General features: G+C 46.1%; 1 protein-coding gene across 1 annotated transcript in view; it reads right to left on the bottom strand.

Moving 5' to 3' along the window:
- POLR2A (RNA polymerase II subunit A) overlaps window positions 1-17,788 on the bottom strand; it is a 29,403-nt gene that overhangs the window by 4,700 nt on the left and 6,915 nt on the right. The window contains exons 2-23 of the mRNA XM_056554014.1: window positions 10,366-10,498; window positions 10,118-10,254; window positions 9,868-10,041; window positions 9,016-9,297; window positions 8,774-8,935; window positions 8,423-8,643; window positions 7,936-8,068; window positions 7,722-7,846; window positions 7,211-7,421; window positions 5,531-5,740; window positions 5,280-5,448; window positions 5,101-5,195; window positions 4,815-5,018; window positions 4,517-4,739; window positions 4,132-4,315; window positions 2,285-2,456; window positions 2,101-2,206; window positions 1,728-1,933; window positions 1,430-1,654; window positions 1,101-1,347; window positions 207-307; window positions 23-127 (exon numbers count right to left, since the gene is read on the bottom strand). Coding sequence (XP_056409989.1) covers window positions 23-127; window positions 207-307; window positions 1,101-1,347; window positions 1,430-1,654; window positions 1,728-1,933; window positions 2,101-2,206; window positions 2,285-2,456; window positions 4,132-4,315; window positions 4,517-4,739; window positions 4,815-5,018; window positions 5,101-5,195; window positions 5,280-5,448; window positions 5,531-5,740; window positions 7,211-7,421; window positions 7,722-7,846; window positions 7,936-8,068; window positions 8,423-8,643; window positions 8,774-8,935; window positions 9,016-9,297; window positions 9,868-10,041; window positions 10,118-10,254; window positions 10,366-10,498 — 3,825 coding nt within the window. The remainder of the gene's footprint in view (window positions 1-22; window positions 128-206; window positions 308-1,100; window positions 1,348-1,429; window positions 1,655-1,727; window positions 1,934-2,100; window positions 2,207-2,284; window positions 2,457-4,131; window positions 4,316-4,516; window positions 4,740-4,814; window positions 5,019-5,100; window positions 5,196-5,279; window positions 5,449-5,530; window positions 5,741-7,210; window positions 7,422-7,721; window positions 7,847-7,935; window positions 8,069-8,422; window positions 8,644-8,773; window positions 8,936-9,015; window positions 9,298-9,867; window positions 10,042-10,117; window positions 10,255-10,365; window positions 10,499-17,788) is intronic.

Raw genomic sequence — 17,788 nt, 5'->3', positions numbered from 1 at the left:
CCACAGATGACACGTCACCTACCTTGCTGATCTGCTCAATCCCCTGTAGGGTCATATCTGTCAGCATATTAGACTCAATGCAGCGGAGGAACACATCATCATCCATTTTGTCAACTACTTCTTCCTCCTGTGAAAAGGCAGGAAATAGATCAGTAACAGAAGGCGGCAGAAGACGTCCATGCGGCTTTAACCACTTTGTATCTCACCTCTTGCATCTTATTCTCCTCACTGTTCATGATACGTATTCTCAGAACCAGCTTCTCAGCATTATCGTCATTAAATATACAGTTTAGATCATCTCCAAAGCCTGGAACAAAGAAAGGCATCATTACATAAGGATCAGAGGTCATATCTGACTTGTTGACTTCACGGCTTATCTGCTAAAAGGATATCACATGGATAGGCCTCCAAGTAAATCATAACATTTAATGATGTGGTGAGATTATGAAGTCACTGGTAGGGCATCATGTAGGCACGTAAGCTGCTGTGACCCCCTAACACTAGGCACTGCCTAGCAGAAGAAGAACAACCAGTACCATGATTCTGTGCTGGAACCTGGCCTAGGTGATCCTTGAAAGATTGAGGGGAGGAACTCATGTAGTCTTCCCAGTTGTAGAGGAAAAGTCTGACCACACTGTGTAAATAACCAGTCAGAACCAGGAGAGAAATGGCTCCTTACAGCCCGGATAAGTTATAGGAAGCAGTTTGGGAATTACCTCTATACATTAGGGTTATTAGGAAACTTATCAGAAACTTTGGAGGCTTAAACCTACATACTAGGGATGTCCCGATACTGATACTGGTATAGGGACCGATACTGGACATTTGCACGAGTACAAGTTGGGGGGGGGGGGGGGAAACAAACGTGAATGACCCCCTCCCCCCCTTTTAGATTAAAGAAAAAAAATATGTATATGCCCTTCCTATATCTATCTATCTATCTATCTATCTATATATATATATATATAAAAAATAAATAATGATATATATAATATTTGGATCTGAACTTGTAAAAAGAAAAATGGTATTGGGACATCCCTACAAGACTTCAAGTGCCATACAAAACCTCTGCAGTAAGAGCCAGACCCTCGGGGACTCACCAGCATTGATCTTCTCTGCTATCTGCTCCATTGTCAGTTTCCGGTCAGTCATGTGTTTTCGGTCAAGTTCTACACGAAGCAGCCACGGGGAGATCCTGGTCACATCAAAGTCTGGCATCTCATAGTATACATTGACCCATTCCTGGTCTTCAGCCACCACAGTGTTCTGCGGGTTTGGATCATAGTAAATTGCTGTATTGGCAGTGACTTTACGCAGCGTTGTGTGTTCCAAGCGGCACAAGATATCCTGAACAAAAAAATAAATAAAAAGTGTTACAGTCTCTGGTGTTACAGATACAACACTCACTTCAAGATGTCACCACTCTGACCTTTGCCCTTTCAGCATCACGAGCAGATTGTCCCAGCAAGAAGACAGTCAGTGAAGGAGTCTTTGGTTTCTTGGAAATGTTTATTAACTCCTTCAGACGAGGGACACCCAGAGTGACGTTTTTAGCTGAGACACCGGCGTAGTGGAAAGTGTTCAATGTCATCTGTGTGGCTGGCTCCCCAAGAGACTGAGCGGCCAGAGCTCCCACCATCTCTCCCGGATGAGCCTGGAGAACAGTTTCATTACACAAATGTATACATATCAGGTATAGAAGACATACACAGAAGGAAGATTCTTACAATGGCCTGGTTGAACTTGGACTCTATTTCTCCTAGTAGCCAGTCGAAGGCCTCACAGCTGAGCCTGAACTCCTCCACCATCCTCCGGCTGCACAGCGTTGAGCGCAGGTGGATGTTGAACAATAATGTGGCATTCTCCTGTGCTTGGCGACTCAAGGGATCATCCCCGTTTACAATTACCAACTTCTTACTCAGCTCCTTGACACCTCATTGGAGGAATGAAAAAAATAAATAAGAAATTGCAATGTACTTAATGGTAAACATTCTAACAAAAGATCTAGTCAAGTCCGTCTGAGTCCAATGACTGATATGTGCATCACAGCCAGCAAGTAACATACAGAGCACCGGGTCCTGGAGACATCACAATTCTTACCATCAACAACTTTGATGGGATGTAGGTCTGAGGGCATGCGGGTGTTAATGTGGAATATCTTCTGTGCGTTCCAGATCATCCTGAGGAGATTACATGGCAGAACGACCTAGAGCAAAGACAGTAATGCTCAGTACTGAAACCCAACGCGATATCCCCCAGATCAGTGTGAATTCTAGTCCCTTACCTTACTGTCACCAGTGGGGAAGATAACTCTCAGGACCTCTCTGTCCTCCTTCATCTTCTCAAACTCCTTCTCCAGCTCATTCTGAATGTGCGCATTACTGAGGATATCCTTCACCACATCCTCCTGTAGAGTTCTTCTCAGAGCACGCTCATTGGCATAGTCAAACTTAAACCTAGAAACAGACACTGTCAGGAGCAGAGCCCAGTACTGACACCATCATGATTGCACACCGTGTCCTCTACAGGCCCCATCAGGACTGCCCACCTCTACAGACCCCATCAGGACTGCCCACAGTGTCCTCTACAGACCCCATCAGGACTGCACACCGTCTCCTCTACAGGCCCCATCAGGACTGCACACCTCTACAGACCCCATCAGGACTGCCCACAGTGTCCACTACAGACCCCATCAGTAGCACAGTTCTCTACAGACCCCATCAGGATTGCACACCGTGTCCTCTACAGGCCCCATCAGGACTGCACACCGTGTCCTCTACAGGCCCCATCAGGACTGCACACCGTGTCCTCTACAGGCCCCATCAGGACTGCACACCGTGTCCTCTACAGGCCCCATCAGGACTGCACACCGTGTCCTCTACAGGCCCCATCAGGACTGCACACCGTGTCCTCTACAGGCCCCATCAGGACTGCACACCGTGTCCTCTACAGGCCCCATCAGGACTGCACACCGTGTCCTCTACAGGCCCCATCAGGACTGCACACCGTGTCCTCTACAGGCCCCATCAGGACTGCACACCGTGTCCTCTACAGGCCCCATCAGGATTGTACACCGTGTCCTCTACAGACCCCATCAGGATTGTACACCGTGTCCTCTACAGACCCCATCAGGATTGTACACAGTGTCTAGGGATGTCCCGATACTGGTATCGGGGCAGATACTAGCTATTTGCATGATATCTGGGACTCGTTTAATGTCCCCGAAACCATGCCCGATACCTGGTGCTGCTCCACTGTCCCGTTCTTCCATCCTCCGGGCTGCATCATGTAGCCCAATGGAGGAGCATGTGACACACACGTCACTCCGCGTCACATGCTCCTCCATAGGATGACATGATACGGACCGGAGGACAGGGCAATGGAGAGGCAGCACCAGCACCCGACAGAGGAGGTGAGCTGCCTGCAAGGAGGGGGGCTTCTACTAATGTCTAAGCGGGGGTAGGGTGGGGGGGCCTGCTGCTGCCGTCTAAGCGGGGGTGGGGGGCTGCTGCTAATGTCTGAAGTGGAATACTCCCTACTATTAAAGGCAATCTTACAGCAGAGTGACCTGCACTAACTTGAATTTATGGGTAGATAGTGCAGGTGACCCGGTTTCTGCCGCTGCTCACCATGTGGTCATAGGTGTCACCGCCAATGCAAATTCCCTGTTTTGTCCAATGGAGAAGAGAGAAATCTTGGCTCCTACTACAGCAGCCGCTTATATTGTACACAACAAGGACCCACATATGATACGGTAAACAGCGCCAGAAACCAGGTCACCCTGGTGTCAGATTCCCTTTAAAATATAAGTACTCGTACTTGGTATCGGCGAGTACTAGAATTAAAGTATTGGTACTCTTACTCTGTTTAAAAAAAAATGGTATCGGGACATCCCTAACCGTGTCCTCTACAGACCCCATCAGGATTGCACACCGTGTCCTCTACAGACCCCCATCAGTAGCACAGTCCTCTACAAACCCCATCAGGATTGTACACAGTCCTCTACAGACCCCCATCAGTAGCACAGTCCTCTACAGACCCCCATCAGGATTGTTCACAGTCCTCTACAGACCCCCCATCAGTAGCATAGTTCTCTGCAGACACACAGCAATCATATAAGCCACTACTCACTTTTTCTCAAAGGCTTTGTTGGATGGTTTCAGAGTAGCAAGATTTTGGAACTCTACACCTTCTCCAGCCAGCCCATCCTCTCCGTACCTCAGCTGTACCACCTGATTTATGGAATTCCGTACTGTGGCATCGTACTTCACCATCACAGACTCCATAGACTTGATCAAACGTCTCTGAATGTAACCTGCAGAATGAAGAGAATTATCAGGTTTAGACCATTATACACCTCAGGATGGTTTGGGTGACAGACTCCATTAGAGCAATTGGCCAGGTTCAGACATGAAAGATTTAATGTGGATTTCTGCAGATTCCATCTGTACTGACCCTAGTGTTATAAGGAGCATGTGTACATACATGGAGCACGTATGCAGACAGATCATCTCACCAGTCTCAGCAGTTTTCACAGCTGTATCAATAAGACCTTCTCTCCCTCCCATAGCGTGGAAAAAGAACTCCGTTGGAGTGAGGCCGGCAAGGTACGAGTTCTCCACAAAGCCTCTGCTTTCAGGGCCATAATCATCCTTGATGAAGTGAGGAAGTGTCCGATGTTTGAAACCAAAGGGGATGCGTTTACCTTCAACGTTTTGTTGACCAACAACAGCAATAACCTACAAAATAAGGGAATGAAGTATCTCTGCTATCTGTGCAAGGCCTCGGCCACAACCCAAGAAATAAGAGCTTACCTGGGAGATGTTAATCTTGGATCCCTTAGCCCCAGACACCACCATAGACTTGAAGTTGTTATACTCAGACAAAGATTTCTGGGCAGATGAACCAGTTTTATCTCTGGCGTCATTGAGGATTCTGTTCACCTGGTTCTCAAATGTCTGACGTAGGGTGTTTCCAGGGGTGGGCTCCAGCTCATTATTATGGGCCTTCTCAATGACCTGCACAGGAGGAGTTGATGATGATTTAGGGTACTAAAGGGTGTGGCATGAATGCCAAAAGATGGATGCTAACAGCCCTCACCTCTATTACATCCTGCTTTGCTTTTTTGATGGTGTTCTGAATATCCTGGTAAGTCTTTGCATCAGCAATAGAGTCTCCAATTCCAATAGTGTGACCTGTGTAAGAGGAAATATATTAGGTGTATTCCCTACTAGCCTGTTCTATATACCCAGAAGAGCAGACTAGGGCCACACACATACCCTCAATGAGAAGCCAGTTATTGATGACAGTCTGAATATTGGAGTAGAAGAGACGAGTGGTATCATGGCCCATCTCCAGGTAAGAAATGTGTACCAGCGATCCAGCTGATGTTCCCAGAGATTTCTTACATAAGATTCCCATAATCAGCTCTCCATTCTCTACAATGACCTGAAGACAAAGGCAGAGTCCTATGAATAGTCCGGCAGCACCATAAGAAGAGCATAGTCTGTAGGACATCACCCATACCCACCTTTGTGTCTCCTGGAGAGATATGCTTATAGGGCCCACTGTCTTCATCATCTGGGTGGGTGCTGTGAGTTCGGATACAGTTAATATGCCCTGGAACGATCAAAGAAAAAATCTGCTTGCCGGTCCAGAGAGGACGAGGCTTCAGGATGGCTGGTTGCGGAACTTTTCCATCCCATGTGGAGAGAAACATCAGCAAATTCATAACCTCCCCCTGAAACAGAAAGAATTTTGTATCGCTTAGGACCACAACAGAAAATATCTAGTAAAAATATAAATGTTCAGTGTGCTGTGATCTCTCTCTGACATTAACTTTCCATATCAATATAAATCTTTTCTTATAATTGTTAGTTATTTCCATGATCTCATCAAATTGCCTACCATGGTATTGCATATCCCTGTAGCAACCTACCATTGAATCAGTTTGCTTCTCCATATTACCTACTTTATTGATTGCGATCCTCGTCACTATCGTCTGTCGGCTCTGGCAGGGAGTCGCGCCCATTGAAATAGTCACGTGGGTAACGCTCATGTGATGGGTCCCGGAAGCGTTGCCTCTATAAATAAGACGCTGATGCGCACATATGGCATGCGTCCCCAGTACAGGACAGGTCCACTGCAGGGTCGAGCTTCGGCTAACACTGTATACAAGTAAGTAACACCTAGCGTTTTATAGCAGGCATTTAGTTTTGTTTATGTGGTTATCATACCTCCAGCTTACTATTATGCACCCCAGCTCTTTTTTTTGGCAGCATTTATTGGCCTCCTTTATTCCAGTATTCCTTTTCTTATACTGCGCCAGGAGAGGGTAAGCACCTATCATTTATTGAGTGCTGTATTTGGTTTTTTCCTCTTTGCTCCTAGGTCCATAATGCATGGTACATTGCCACAGTGTGTGCGATAGAGATTATAGTCTCTCTCTCCGCACCTATGAGGCACCTGGCCCATTGCAGGCTATATTACCCTCTGGGGAGATTTTGATAATGTTTTCCTTTTGATGTGGTCGTGAGCTGCAATTTTTTGATACTATTTTTATTTTTAGTATCTTGCATATGTAGTTCTATACCCTTTACGGTTCTTTAACCCCTGAGGAAGTTTGGTCTGACTATTAACAGAAACGAGTTGGGTGTATAGTAAGGGGTTATTTCATGTACATTTTGGTTTATTATCTATAATCTGATGCCCACATACATCATGGTATTTATCATCACTTTTTGACCCATGCAAAAATTGCGGGATGTATAGAATCATCATTTATGGTTTGGTGATCGTATTATTTTGACTTCTACACTTTTTTATGATTGTGTGAATTTTTTGGATAGTATTAAAGGTTATGTTTTATGGCACCTTCTTTTTCTTTATAAGACCGCAACAAAAAGGCAAAGACTGGGACCACATACAAATCTTCACACCGTAGAAGGTTGCAAAATGCGCAGGTTTTTCTCAGGCTGTATTGTTTTGGCACATGTTTAAACATATTTGAAATGTATTTTTTTTTTAAACATGTTCTACCCCAAAATACACATGAAAGTGCTGTTTGAGCATAGCCTAAGGATAGTGATGATAAAGAAATAAGAACCTAATCCTGAGTGTCCCGCATGACTGCAGAACTAGAACAGCAAGAGATCCCCAGCCTAAAGCAAACCCGACCCATGTGAACGTCCCCTCAGGGGCATTTACTTACCCTCTCCAAGAAGACATCTCTCTTTGTGAATTTTCGGACTGCAGTCAGCGAGTCCTGCACAATGCCCATAACTGGTCTGTTGGACTGAGGAGTGACTATCATACGAGGAACCATGGCAAGCTCCTGAATCTCTGCCCGTGTCTCCAGAGACTGTGGAAGGTGCAAATTCATCTCATCCCCATCAAAGTCAGCATTGTACGGAGTGGTCACACTAGAAAAGAAAAACTTCTAAGCTCCTGAACTTAAAGGAAACCAGTTTTATGCTGCCTACAGCACAGGGTCCCAGAAAACTAGGAATTAACCTAAAACACAATTGTGGCAGTTCCTGGCCCTGAGTATTGTGTCTCCCCCTATACACAGAGATAGACAAGTCACCCAAAGCTGGTAGGGCACAGCTGCAAAGACCCCCTCTATGCCTACTAGCCCGGGTCCCAGGTTTTTCAAACTATGATTTTACTGAAACACCCAAACGTTTCATAGTAAATAGTTTCAATAGAGGAAAGGAACTCACCTTAGGTTCAGTCGGAAGGTGGACCATGGCAAAATGCGGACTCTGTGTCCCATCATAGACATTTTGTGCAGCGTTGGCTGTCTGTTGAAGATGACTATATCTCCATCGCACATGTGTCTCTCCACCTGGGGGTAACCACACAGCAGAAGCCATTACATAAGACTGAAGCCTTGCTGTAGCCTAGGACTGGAGTGATCAAGCCCTTCAATCTCACCTTATAGCCAATCTGTAAATGCAGGTCACTGGGCTTCGGATGGAATCTCAGATCAATACGATCACCGTTATCTCGGATGATGTACTTGGCGCCAGGATACTGACTGTTTCCTCGTCTCACCAGCTCCTGTAGCCTGAAGTCAATTGAAACAAGAGATGCAAAAAGCTTTAAACACCGGCTGGACAAAAGTTTTAATTGTAAGCTCTTGGGAACAGGGATAAGCGGTGTATAAAAGCACAGAAAAATAAAATATGCCAGCTCAGCAGTCTTGCGAAAACAACATCCATATAGTGTGGAAATAGAATGAACAGTAGAGAAGGCCTCCAGCACAGGAGATGAAAATCCTTGATGTCTGTGTACACACCATTGACACATGTTTCTAAGAGACTTCTATATACTGTCCTGGCACTGGACGCTATGCTTGGACTAAGCAACAGCCCTGTTGGCACCATATAAGTAATCATCAGGATGAAATAACTGCACTCACCGGTCAATATTGAAGGGGGTTACTATCTCTGGAAAGGTCATATTTGCAGCAATGGAGCGCGGCACTCCAACTTGGTCAATGGAAAGGTTTGGATCTGGAGTGATAACTGTTCGGGCAGAGAAGTCTACTCTCTTTCCCATCAAGTTTCCTCTAACTCTTCCTTCCTTCCCTTTCAATCGTTGCTTTAAAGATTTAAGAGGACGCCCAGATTTTTGCATGGCCTGAGGGAGTAAACCAGAGAGGACCAATTAGTCAGCACAATAATCCGTTTGGTAACTAGTCTTCCAAACAAGAAGCGAAGCCCCCATACTGTAAGTGCCCCATTCCCTTCCTTAATGTCACAACACATACCCTGGGGAGTCCAGGCAGCTCGTTGTCTACCATTGTGGCCACATGGAACTGCAGGAGCTTCACATCCTCAGCAATGACGTGGGCTGCCGCACCATTCTGTTCATTTCTTCTTAGCTGATTGTTGATTTTCACAATATCGGCCAATTTGTGCGTCAGATCGTCCTGGAGGACGAGGAATTTTAGGAAACTTAGTCCTCTGCCAGTCATAGTCGGAGTATTATACGGTATATAAGTCTACCCACCTGGTTCCTGGCTGATCCTTGCATGACAACTGCAGGCCGCACACATAATGGAGGAACCGGCAGAACGGTAACAATCAACCACTCAGGTCGAGCATATCGCGGCTCCATTCCCAGGATGAAGCACTCCTCATCTGTAATGCGCTTGAAGATCTCATGAACCCGCTCTGGACTCAAAAGAATTTTTTTTTCCTGCGAGTCCTCGTTAACGTGCTTCCATTCTGCATAAAGTTCGAGTCCGGAACGTCTGATTCTAGGCTGGTAACGCCCACAGCCGCCATGGCCCTGAAAAAGAACTGCTGGTAATGACACTGCACTACAACTCCCACCAATACATGTAGAACAGGTTCTATACCAGAATAAACCACCAGCATTACATAACAGGACAGACAGGCAGCATGTTTCTTGGAGAAGCCATGGTTGCCTTGAAGAGCCTGGACTGGTGTAAGCCAAGCTGCAGGAAGGTAGAGCCTATTCTCTGCACACATGGTAGGGGCAATCAGATTGAAGACAATCTCTGCCCGTGCACAATGGGCGAGCTCTGAAAACTAGCTGATGCCTCAAAAATAACAGCCCCACTTACTATGCCTACTACACAATGGGTGTGGCTTATCAGGAAAGGGGTGTGGCATGTGCAGAAAGGGGCATGTAAAAGTATTAAAACAAAAATAAATAAAAAACACAGTGGAAACAAAGAATAGGCAGTCTACAGGGGAGTCAGACCGATCCATTGTTGCGAGTCATGTGACAACCTTTGGCGCTTCTGAACTGTCACCTACATTTGTACAGTATATGAATTAGGCGGTTTTAGTAAATCCCTTGTGTGAATTTGAAAAGAGGGGAGGGGGCACTCACCTTCTCCTTCGTAATATCCTCATCCCCTTCATTCTGATCCATCCCAAACTTGTTGTCCATCTCCTCGCCACCCTCGCAGATGTTCTTCCCCTTACACAGCTCATACACGTGGGTCAGGCGCTTCTTCGGCTGGCCTTTTGATTTGGTCAGAATGTCCTTGATTTTGGGGTTATTCTAAAGAAAAGACATTTTAATTAAAAGACTGAACAGAAAAGCAGCAGTCTCCAAGCATTATGGAGACCCAACATACCGCGTCCACCAGCAACTTTGAGCAGAAGAAACAAACGCAACGCAAAACCTTCATGGTCTTCACCAGAAATCCCACATGGAAGACCGGCTTAGCCAGCTCGATGTGCCCAAAGTGGCCAGGGCATTCGGTCATATTTCCTGGTAAGAGAGAAAGACGATCATGTGGTCATAACCCTGGTAAGAATGCCGACTCTAACCTAAATATCCCTCCAAATCACAACTGCCCAGAACGGATCCCCAGGAACATACCTGCACATGTCTGACAGCGTCCAGTGCGCTCAATCACCCCTTGACGAGGGTCCATCAGTCCCCCCAACTTGGGCCGACCACCCTCTGTAGTTTCAGGGTACTTAATGCCACCCTCTGTCACAGACATCCGTTTCTAGAAGAAAATCAAACAGGTCACAGCACATTCCAGTCGGGATCTATAAAAACTGAGCTGTTCTACAGAAGATACTAGTCAGGAGATTTAAACCAGGGTATGAGGGCAGATCATTACCAAAACACACAATAACTGGGGTATTACAGGGTAAATACAAGTCAGATTATGTAATAACCAGGGTATGATAGCGAAGATAACAGCCAAGGTACACAATAACTGGGGTATTATAGGGCAGATAACAGCCAGGACATTACTGGGATATATATGGTGTAGATACTAGTCAAGACATCAGTCCCAGGATATTACAGGGCATGTGATAAATGGGATATTGTAGGGCCGATACCAGTCAGGATATATATGGGGCAGGATCTTGACTTCTAATATATGGATATTACATGGGTATTAAAGGGAGTGTAATAACCTGGATAAGATGTAGATATTGCAGAACATGAAATCTATGGTATATTAGAGGGTTATCACCTAGGTCTTTTAGGACATGTGACCAGGATATTATATAGATATGACCTTAACCAAGATAGTTTAGATATTAAATTAATGACATGTAACATCAGGGATAATACATGCATATCATCATATTATCTGTCATTGGACACAATATCTTGATTATCAGAAGGATACTGCATAGATGAGATATGACATGTAATATCTGTGATATTATAGGTCATGTAAGAACTTAGATATAGGACATGCTAGGATATAATAGAGATTACAGAACATCAGGGATATTACTTGGACCCATGTAATAAGCTACAGATCTCACAAGACTTATCAGGTATATTTGTGAGATAACGTAGATATTACAGGACATTATATCTATATACAGTAACCCCCCGACATGCGATGGCCCCGACATATGATCAAATCGACATACGATGGCATCTCAGAGGCCATCGCATGTCGATGTCAGCATTGACATAAGATGCTTTTATATGTGGGGGCCATCGCATTAACTGCTATCCAACAGCACAAAATGCTTGAGCTTCTGTCTGATAGCAGTTTAAGCATCCCGGGCAGGTTCACTTACCTATCCCCGCTGCTCCGGGTCCACTTCGCGATCCTCCGGCGTCTTCTACATCTTTTCCGGGGTCCGGACCTTGCTTTCCTGCATTATTACGTCGTGCGCACGCCGTGCCAGCGCAGCAGCGTAATAACGTCACCAGAAAGCGAGGCCCCGACCCTGCAGAAGATGCGGAAGCAGCCACAGGATCCCGAAGACGACGCTGGAGCAGCGGGACAGCATCGGGAGCCCCTGGGACAGCATCGGGAGCCCCTGGGACAGCATCGGGAGCCCCTGGGACAGCATCGGGAGCCCCTGGGACAGCATCGGGAGCCCCTGGGACAGCATCGGGAGCCCCATCGGGGCATTATCGGCAAGGTAATTGCCAATACCGATAATATCCAAAATCGTGAATATCGGCCAAACCGATAATCGGTCGATCCCTATGAACTGTGTATATTATAGGCCATGTATATTCTATTAATTACAGGAGGTAACTGTATTATAACGCTGTATATTATATAGTTATTACAGTACATGTAATATGTTCTTATTACAGGAGGTAACAGTATTATAACCCTGTATATTATAGGCCATGTATATTATGTAGTTATTACAGGCGAACACTATTATAACCTTGTATATCATATAGTTATTACATTAGGTAACACTATATTATAAGAGCCTGTATATTATATAGTGAATTCGGGTAGAAAAACAGACATGGTGCACATCTACAATCTTGTATAATGATCTGATTGCTTCTCAGCATAATATCAAAAACTGTATATTATATAGTTATTACAGTACATGTATATATATGTATACGCACATGTATACGCACTTTTTACAATATTTTAATCACTATTTTTCAGTCTCAATAGGGACTTATGTGTTACTGGGGGGAGGGGGGGGGGGTTCTGCTTCTCCAGTTTATATCCTGCATTTTGTGTCAGAAAATGCTGGAAGTTGCATTTAGTTACTAGATAACTACAACTCCCAGCATGCCCTGATACAGTCTATGGTTGTGTGGGTGTTGCAGCATGTTGCACTGTATAGTATTACAGTTAAGGTTATTGTGTAACATGCTGGGAGTTGTAGTTTTGGTTTGTGTCAGCTGCAGAGCCATAGTCTGTGTCAGGGAATACAGGGAATTACAGTTAGTAACTACAACACCCAGCATGCCCTGATGCAGCCTATAGCTCTGCAGCTGACCCGAACCAAAACTACAACTCCCAGCATGTTACACTTTATAGTTCTACAGTTTAGGTTATGGTCCAACATGCTGGGAGTTGTAGTTTTGGTTCGGGCGTGTTTGTCTGCATCCGTGGGGCTCTTGGTTGGCGGGTGAGTATGAAGGGGGGGATTCTGGGGGTGTAATTTAGTGCGGGGGCCACCAAAAATAAATAAAATTAGATGGTACAACTGCCCTAATGCCCGACGTGACAGTCCGCTCCTATACAAAACATTCATACATACACATCATACATACACCAGCCACTGCCCCCATATCATACATACACCAGCCACTGCCCCCATATCATACATACACATATCATACATACACCAGCCACTGCCCCCATATCATATACATACACCAGCCACTGCCCCCATATCATACATACACCAGCCAATGCCCCCATATCATACATACACCAGCCACTGCCCCCATATCATACATACACCAGCCAATGCCCCCATATCATACATACACCAGCCACTGCCCCCATATCATACATACACCAGACACTGCCCCATATCATACATACACCAGACACTGCCCCATATCATACATACACCAGCCAATGCCCCCATATCATACATACACCAGCCACTGCCCCCATATCATACATACACCAGCCACTGCCCCCATATCATACATACACCAGCCACTGCCCCCATATCATATCATACACATATCATACATACACCAGACACTGCCCCATATCATACATACACCAGCCACTGCCCCCATATCATACATACACCAGCCACTGCCCCCATATCATACATACACCAGCCACTGCCCCCATATCATATCATACACATATCATACATACACCAGACACTGCCCCATATCATACATACACCAGCCACTGCCCCCATATCATACATACACCAGACACTGCCCCATATCATACATGCACCAGCCACTGCCCCCATATCATATACATACATACACATATCATACATACACCAGCCACTGCCCCCATATCATATACATACACATCATACATGCACCGGCCACTGCCCCCATATCATATCATACATACACATATCATACATGCACCGGCCACTGCCCCCATATCATATACATACACACATCATACATACACCAGCCACTGCCCCCATATCATACATACACCAGACACTGCCCCATATCATACATGCACCAGCCACTGCCCCCATATCATATACATACATACACATATCATACATACACCAGCCACTGCCCCCATATCATATCATACATACACATATCATACATACACCAGCCACTGCCCCCATATCATATCATACATACACATATCATACATGCACCGGCCACTGCCCCCATATCATATACATACATACACATATCATACATACACCAGCCACTGCCCCCATATCATACATGCACCAGCCACTGCCCCCATATCATACATTACATACACATATACATACACCGGCCACTGCCCCCCACATCATACATGCACCAGCCACTGCCCCCATATCATACATGCACCAGCCACTGCCCCCATATACATATATATACACACACCTGCCGCTGCCCACCCCACATCATACATCATACATCACATACATACACATCACACTTAGACATTATACACACATCATACATTACATACACATCGCACATAGAAATCATACACATCCACCAGTGTTTCCCAACCAGGGTGCCTCCAGCTGTTGCAAAACTACAACTCTCAGCATGCCCAGAGCATGCTGGGAGTTGTAGTTTTGCAACAGCTGGAGGCACCCTGGTTGGGAAACACTGACATACACACATCATTCATACACCTGCCGCTGCCCCCCATCATACATTACATACACATCACACATACACTCACACCCTACATATATAACCACCCTTCCTGCCGCCGCCCGTATTCTCTGCCTCCTCACCTGATCCCGCCATGAGTGGACATCAGAGCTGTAGTCCCGGCCGGTGTGAGGTGACATTTCCGTCCTCCCCCTCCCCCCCTGCTCTGTGTTTTCCCCGTGCAAACAAGCAACCGCCCCGTGGTGGATTAGGTCCTGTCTAGAGGGAGCAGTGTGCGGGGGAGGGAGCAGTGAGCGGGGGAGGGAGCAGTGCGCGGGGGAGGGAGCTGTGCGCGGGGGAGGGAGCTGTGCGCGGGGGAGGGAGCTGTGCGCGGGGGAGGGAGCTGTGCGCGGGGGAGGGAGCTGTGCGCGGGGGAGGGAGCTGTGCGCGGGGGAGGGAGCTGTGCACGGAGCTGTCTCCGTCCTTTCTCTCCCCCTGCTGTGTCTTCTGAGCTCCGTCCATCCTCCGGGAGGGGAGATAAGGGGGGTCTCTGCAGTCAGCTGGAGGCCGCCGCCCCCTCCATACACTCTGAGCCGGTGTGAGGTGTAGACTTGCATCGGCTCCTGCGCCTCACACCGACATTACAGAAAAATAAGGGGGAAGTCTGTCTGTCCGGCCCGATACAGGACTAAATCTATAAACAATTCACCTGCCCGGCGCCCAAAACTACTAGTCCCGGGCGTCGGGCTATAGGATTTCCACATCCCTGATATATAGTTATTACAGGCGGTAACATTATTATAAGACCCTGTATTATACAGTTATTACAGGAGGTAACACTATATTATAAGACCCTGTATATTATATAGTTATTACAGGTCATGTATATTATATAGTTATTACAGGAGGTAACACTATATTATAAGAGCCTGTAAATGATATAATAGTCTTACCTCCTGTAATAACTATAAGACCCTGTATATTATATAGTAATTACAGTATATGTATATTATATATAGTTATTACAGGAAGTAACACTATTATAAGACCCTGTATATTATATAGTTATTATAGTACATGTATATTATATATAGTTATTACAGGAGGTAACACTATATTATAAGAGCCTGTAAATTATATAATAGTGTTACCTCCTGTAATAACTATAAGACCCTGTATATTATATAGTAATTACAGTATATGTATATTATATATAGTTATTACAGGAGGTAACACTATTATAAGACCCTGTATATATTATATAGTTATTATTACAGGCCATGTATATTATATATAGTTATTACAGGAAGTAACACTATTATAAGACCCTGAATATTATATAGTTATTATAGTACATGTATATTATATATAGTTATTACAGGAGGTAACACTATTATAAGAGCCTGTAAATGATATAATAGTGTTACCTCCTGTAATAACTATAAGACCCTGTATATTATAGTAATTACAGGCCATGTATATTATACAGTTATTACAGGAGGTAACACTATTATAAGACCCTGTATATTATATAGTTATTACAGTACATGTATATTTTATAGTTATTACAGGGGGTAACACTATTATAAGACCCTGTATATTATATAGTTATTGCAGTACATGTATATTATACAGTTATTACAGGAGGTAACACTATTATAAGACCCTGTATATTATATAGTTATTGCAGTACATGTATATTATATATAGTTATAATATAGTGTTACCTCCTGTAATAAGACCCTGTATATTATAGTTCTTACAGGCCATGTATATTTTATAGTTATTACAGGGGGTAACACTATTATAAGACCCTGTATATTATATAGTTATTGCAGTACATGTATATTATATATAGTTATAATATAGTGTTACCTCCTGTAATAAGAGCCTGTAAATGATATAATAGTGTTTAGGGATGCACCGATATATCGGCCGAAAATAGCTATTTGGGCAAAATGCCGAAACAACTAAAAATCTGCCGATAATGACCACCTCCCCTGCCCGCCCACAGCACAACTTACAAACACTGCCAGTGGCAGAGGCACTCGTGGGGGGTGCAGGGGGGGCCGGTCGCAACATCTGGGGGGGGGGGGGGGGGGGTTGCGCTCTCCGGGATAGAATTAGGAATACTTCTTTTTATGTGCCCGGGCCGGCTCCCGTGTGTGGCTGCAGGCGGGGGCCGGCCAGAGCATATAAAACCTAATACTGTATACTAAAAACCAGGGGGCCTCCAGCTGTTGTGAAACTACAACTCCCAGCATGCCCGGACCGGCAAAGTCTGTCCGGGCATGCTGGGAGTTGTAGTTTCACAACAGCTGGAGGCCCCCTGGTTTTTAGTATACAGTATTAGTTTTTATATGCGCTGGCCGGCCCCCGCCTGCAGCCACACACGGGAGCCGGCCCGGGCACATAAAAAGAAGTATTCCTAATTCTATCCCGGACATCCCTGTGTCCTGAAAAATCTTTTCAGGACATAAGGATGTCCGGCGGTCACTCACCATTCCCCGGCGTCCTCCTGCGATCCTCCTTCGGTCCTTCGCTTCTCTGTCTCTATGGTCGTACGCACGAGACGTCACTGACAACCATAGAGACGCAGGAGGACCGCAGGATCGTCGCAGGAGAACGCGCGCTGGCCGGGGCCTGGTAAGTGACCGCGTCATCTTCTTCAGTGTTCCGGTCATCGCTCTCCGGTCCCGGCACCTACTGATATGGTCCATAGGCCATAGCAGTAGATGTGACCCTGGGCCGGAGGAGCGGTGACCGGAACACTGTGGGGGCAGCAGTACAGACATACAAGCCTCCAGCCATACACTGTATATGTCTGTGGGGTGGGGGGGGGAGCTGCCTACTATTGTGGGGGGGGGGGGGGGGTGGGGGGGGGGGGAGCTGCTACTATTGTGGGGGGGGGGGGAGCTGCCTACTATTGTGGGGGGGGGGGGAGAGCTGCCTACTATTGTGGGGGGGGGGGAGCCTGCCTACTATTGTGGGGGGGGGGGGAGCTGCCTACTATTGTGGGGGGGGGGGAGCTGCCTACTATTGTGGGGGGGGGGGGAGCTGCCTACTATTGTGGGGGGGGGTTGGAGCTGCCTACTATTGTGGGGGGGGCGGGGAGCTGCCTACTATTGTGGGGGGGGGGGGAGCTGGCCTACTATTGTGGGGGGGGGGAGCTGCCTACTATTGTGGGGGGGGGGGAGCTGCCTACTATTGTGGGGGGGGGGAGCTGGCTACTTGGGGGGGTAGCTGCCTACTATTGTGGGGGGGGGGAGCTTGCCTACTATTGTGGTGG

The sequence above is a fragment of the Hyla sarda genome, unplaced genomic scaffold, assembly GCF_029499605.1.
Source record: "Hyla sarda isolate aHylSar1 unplaced genomic scaffold, aHylSar1.hap1 scaffold_526, whole genome shotgun sequence".
NCBI lineage: Eukaryota > Metazoa > Chordata > Amphibia > Anura > Hylidae > Hyla > Hyla sarda.
This window is presented reverse-complemented; position numbering and strand designations above follow the sequence as displayed.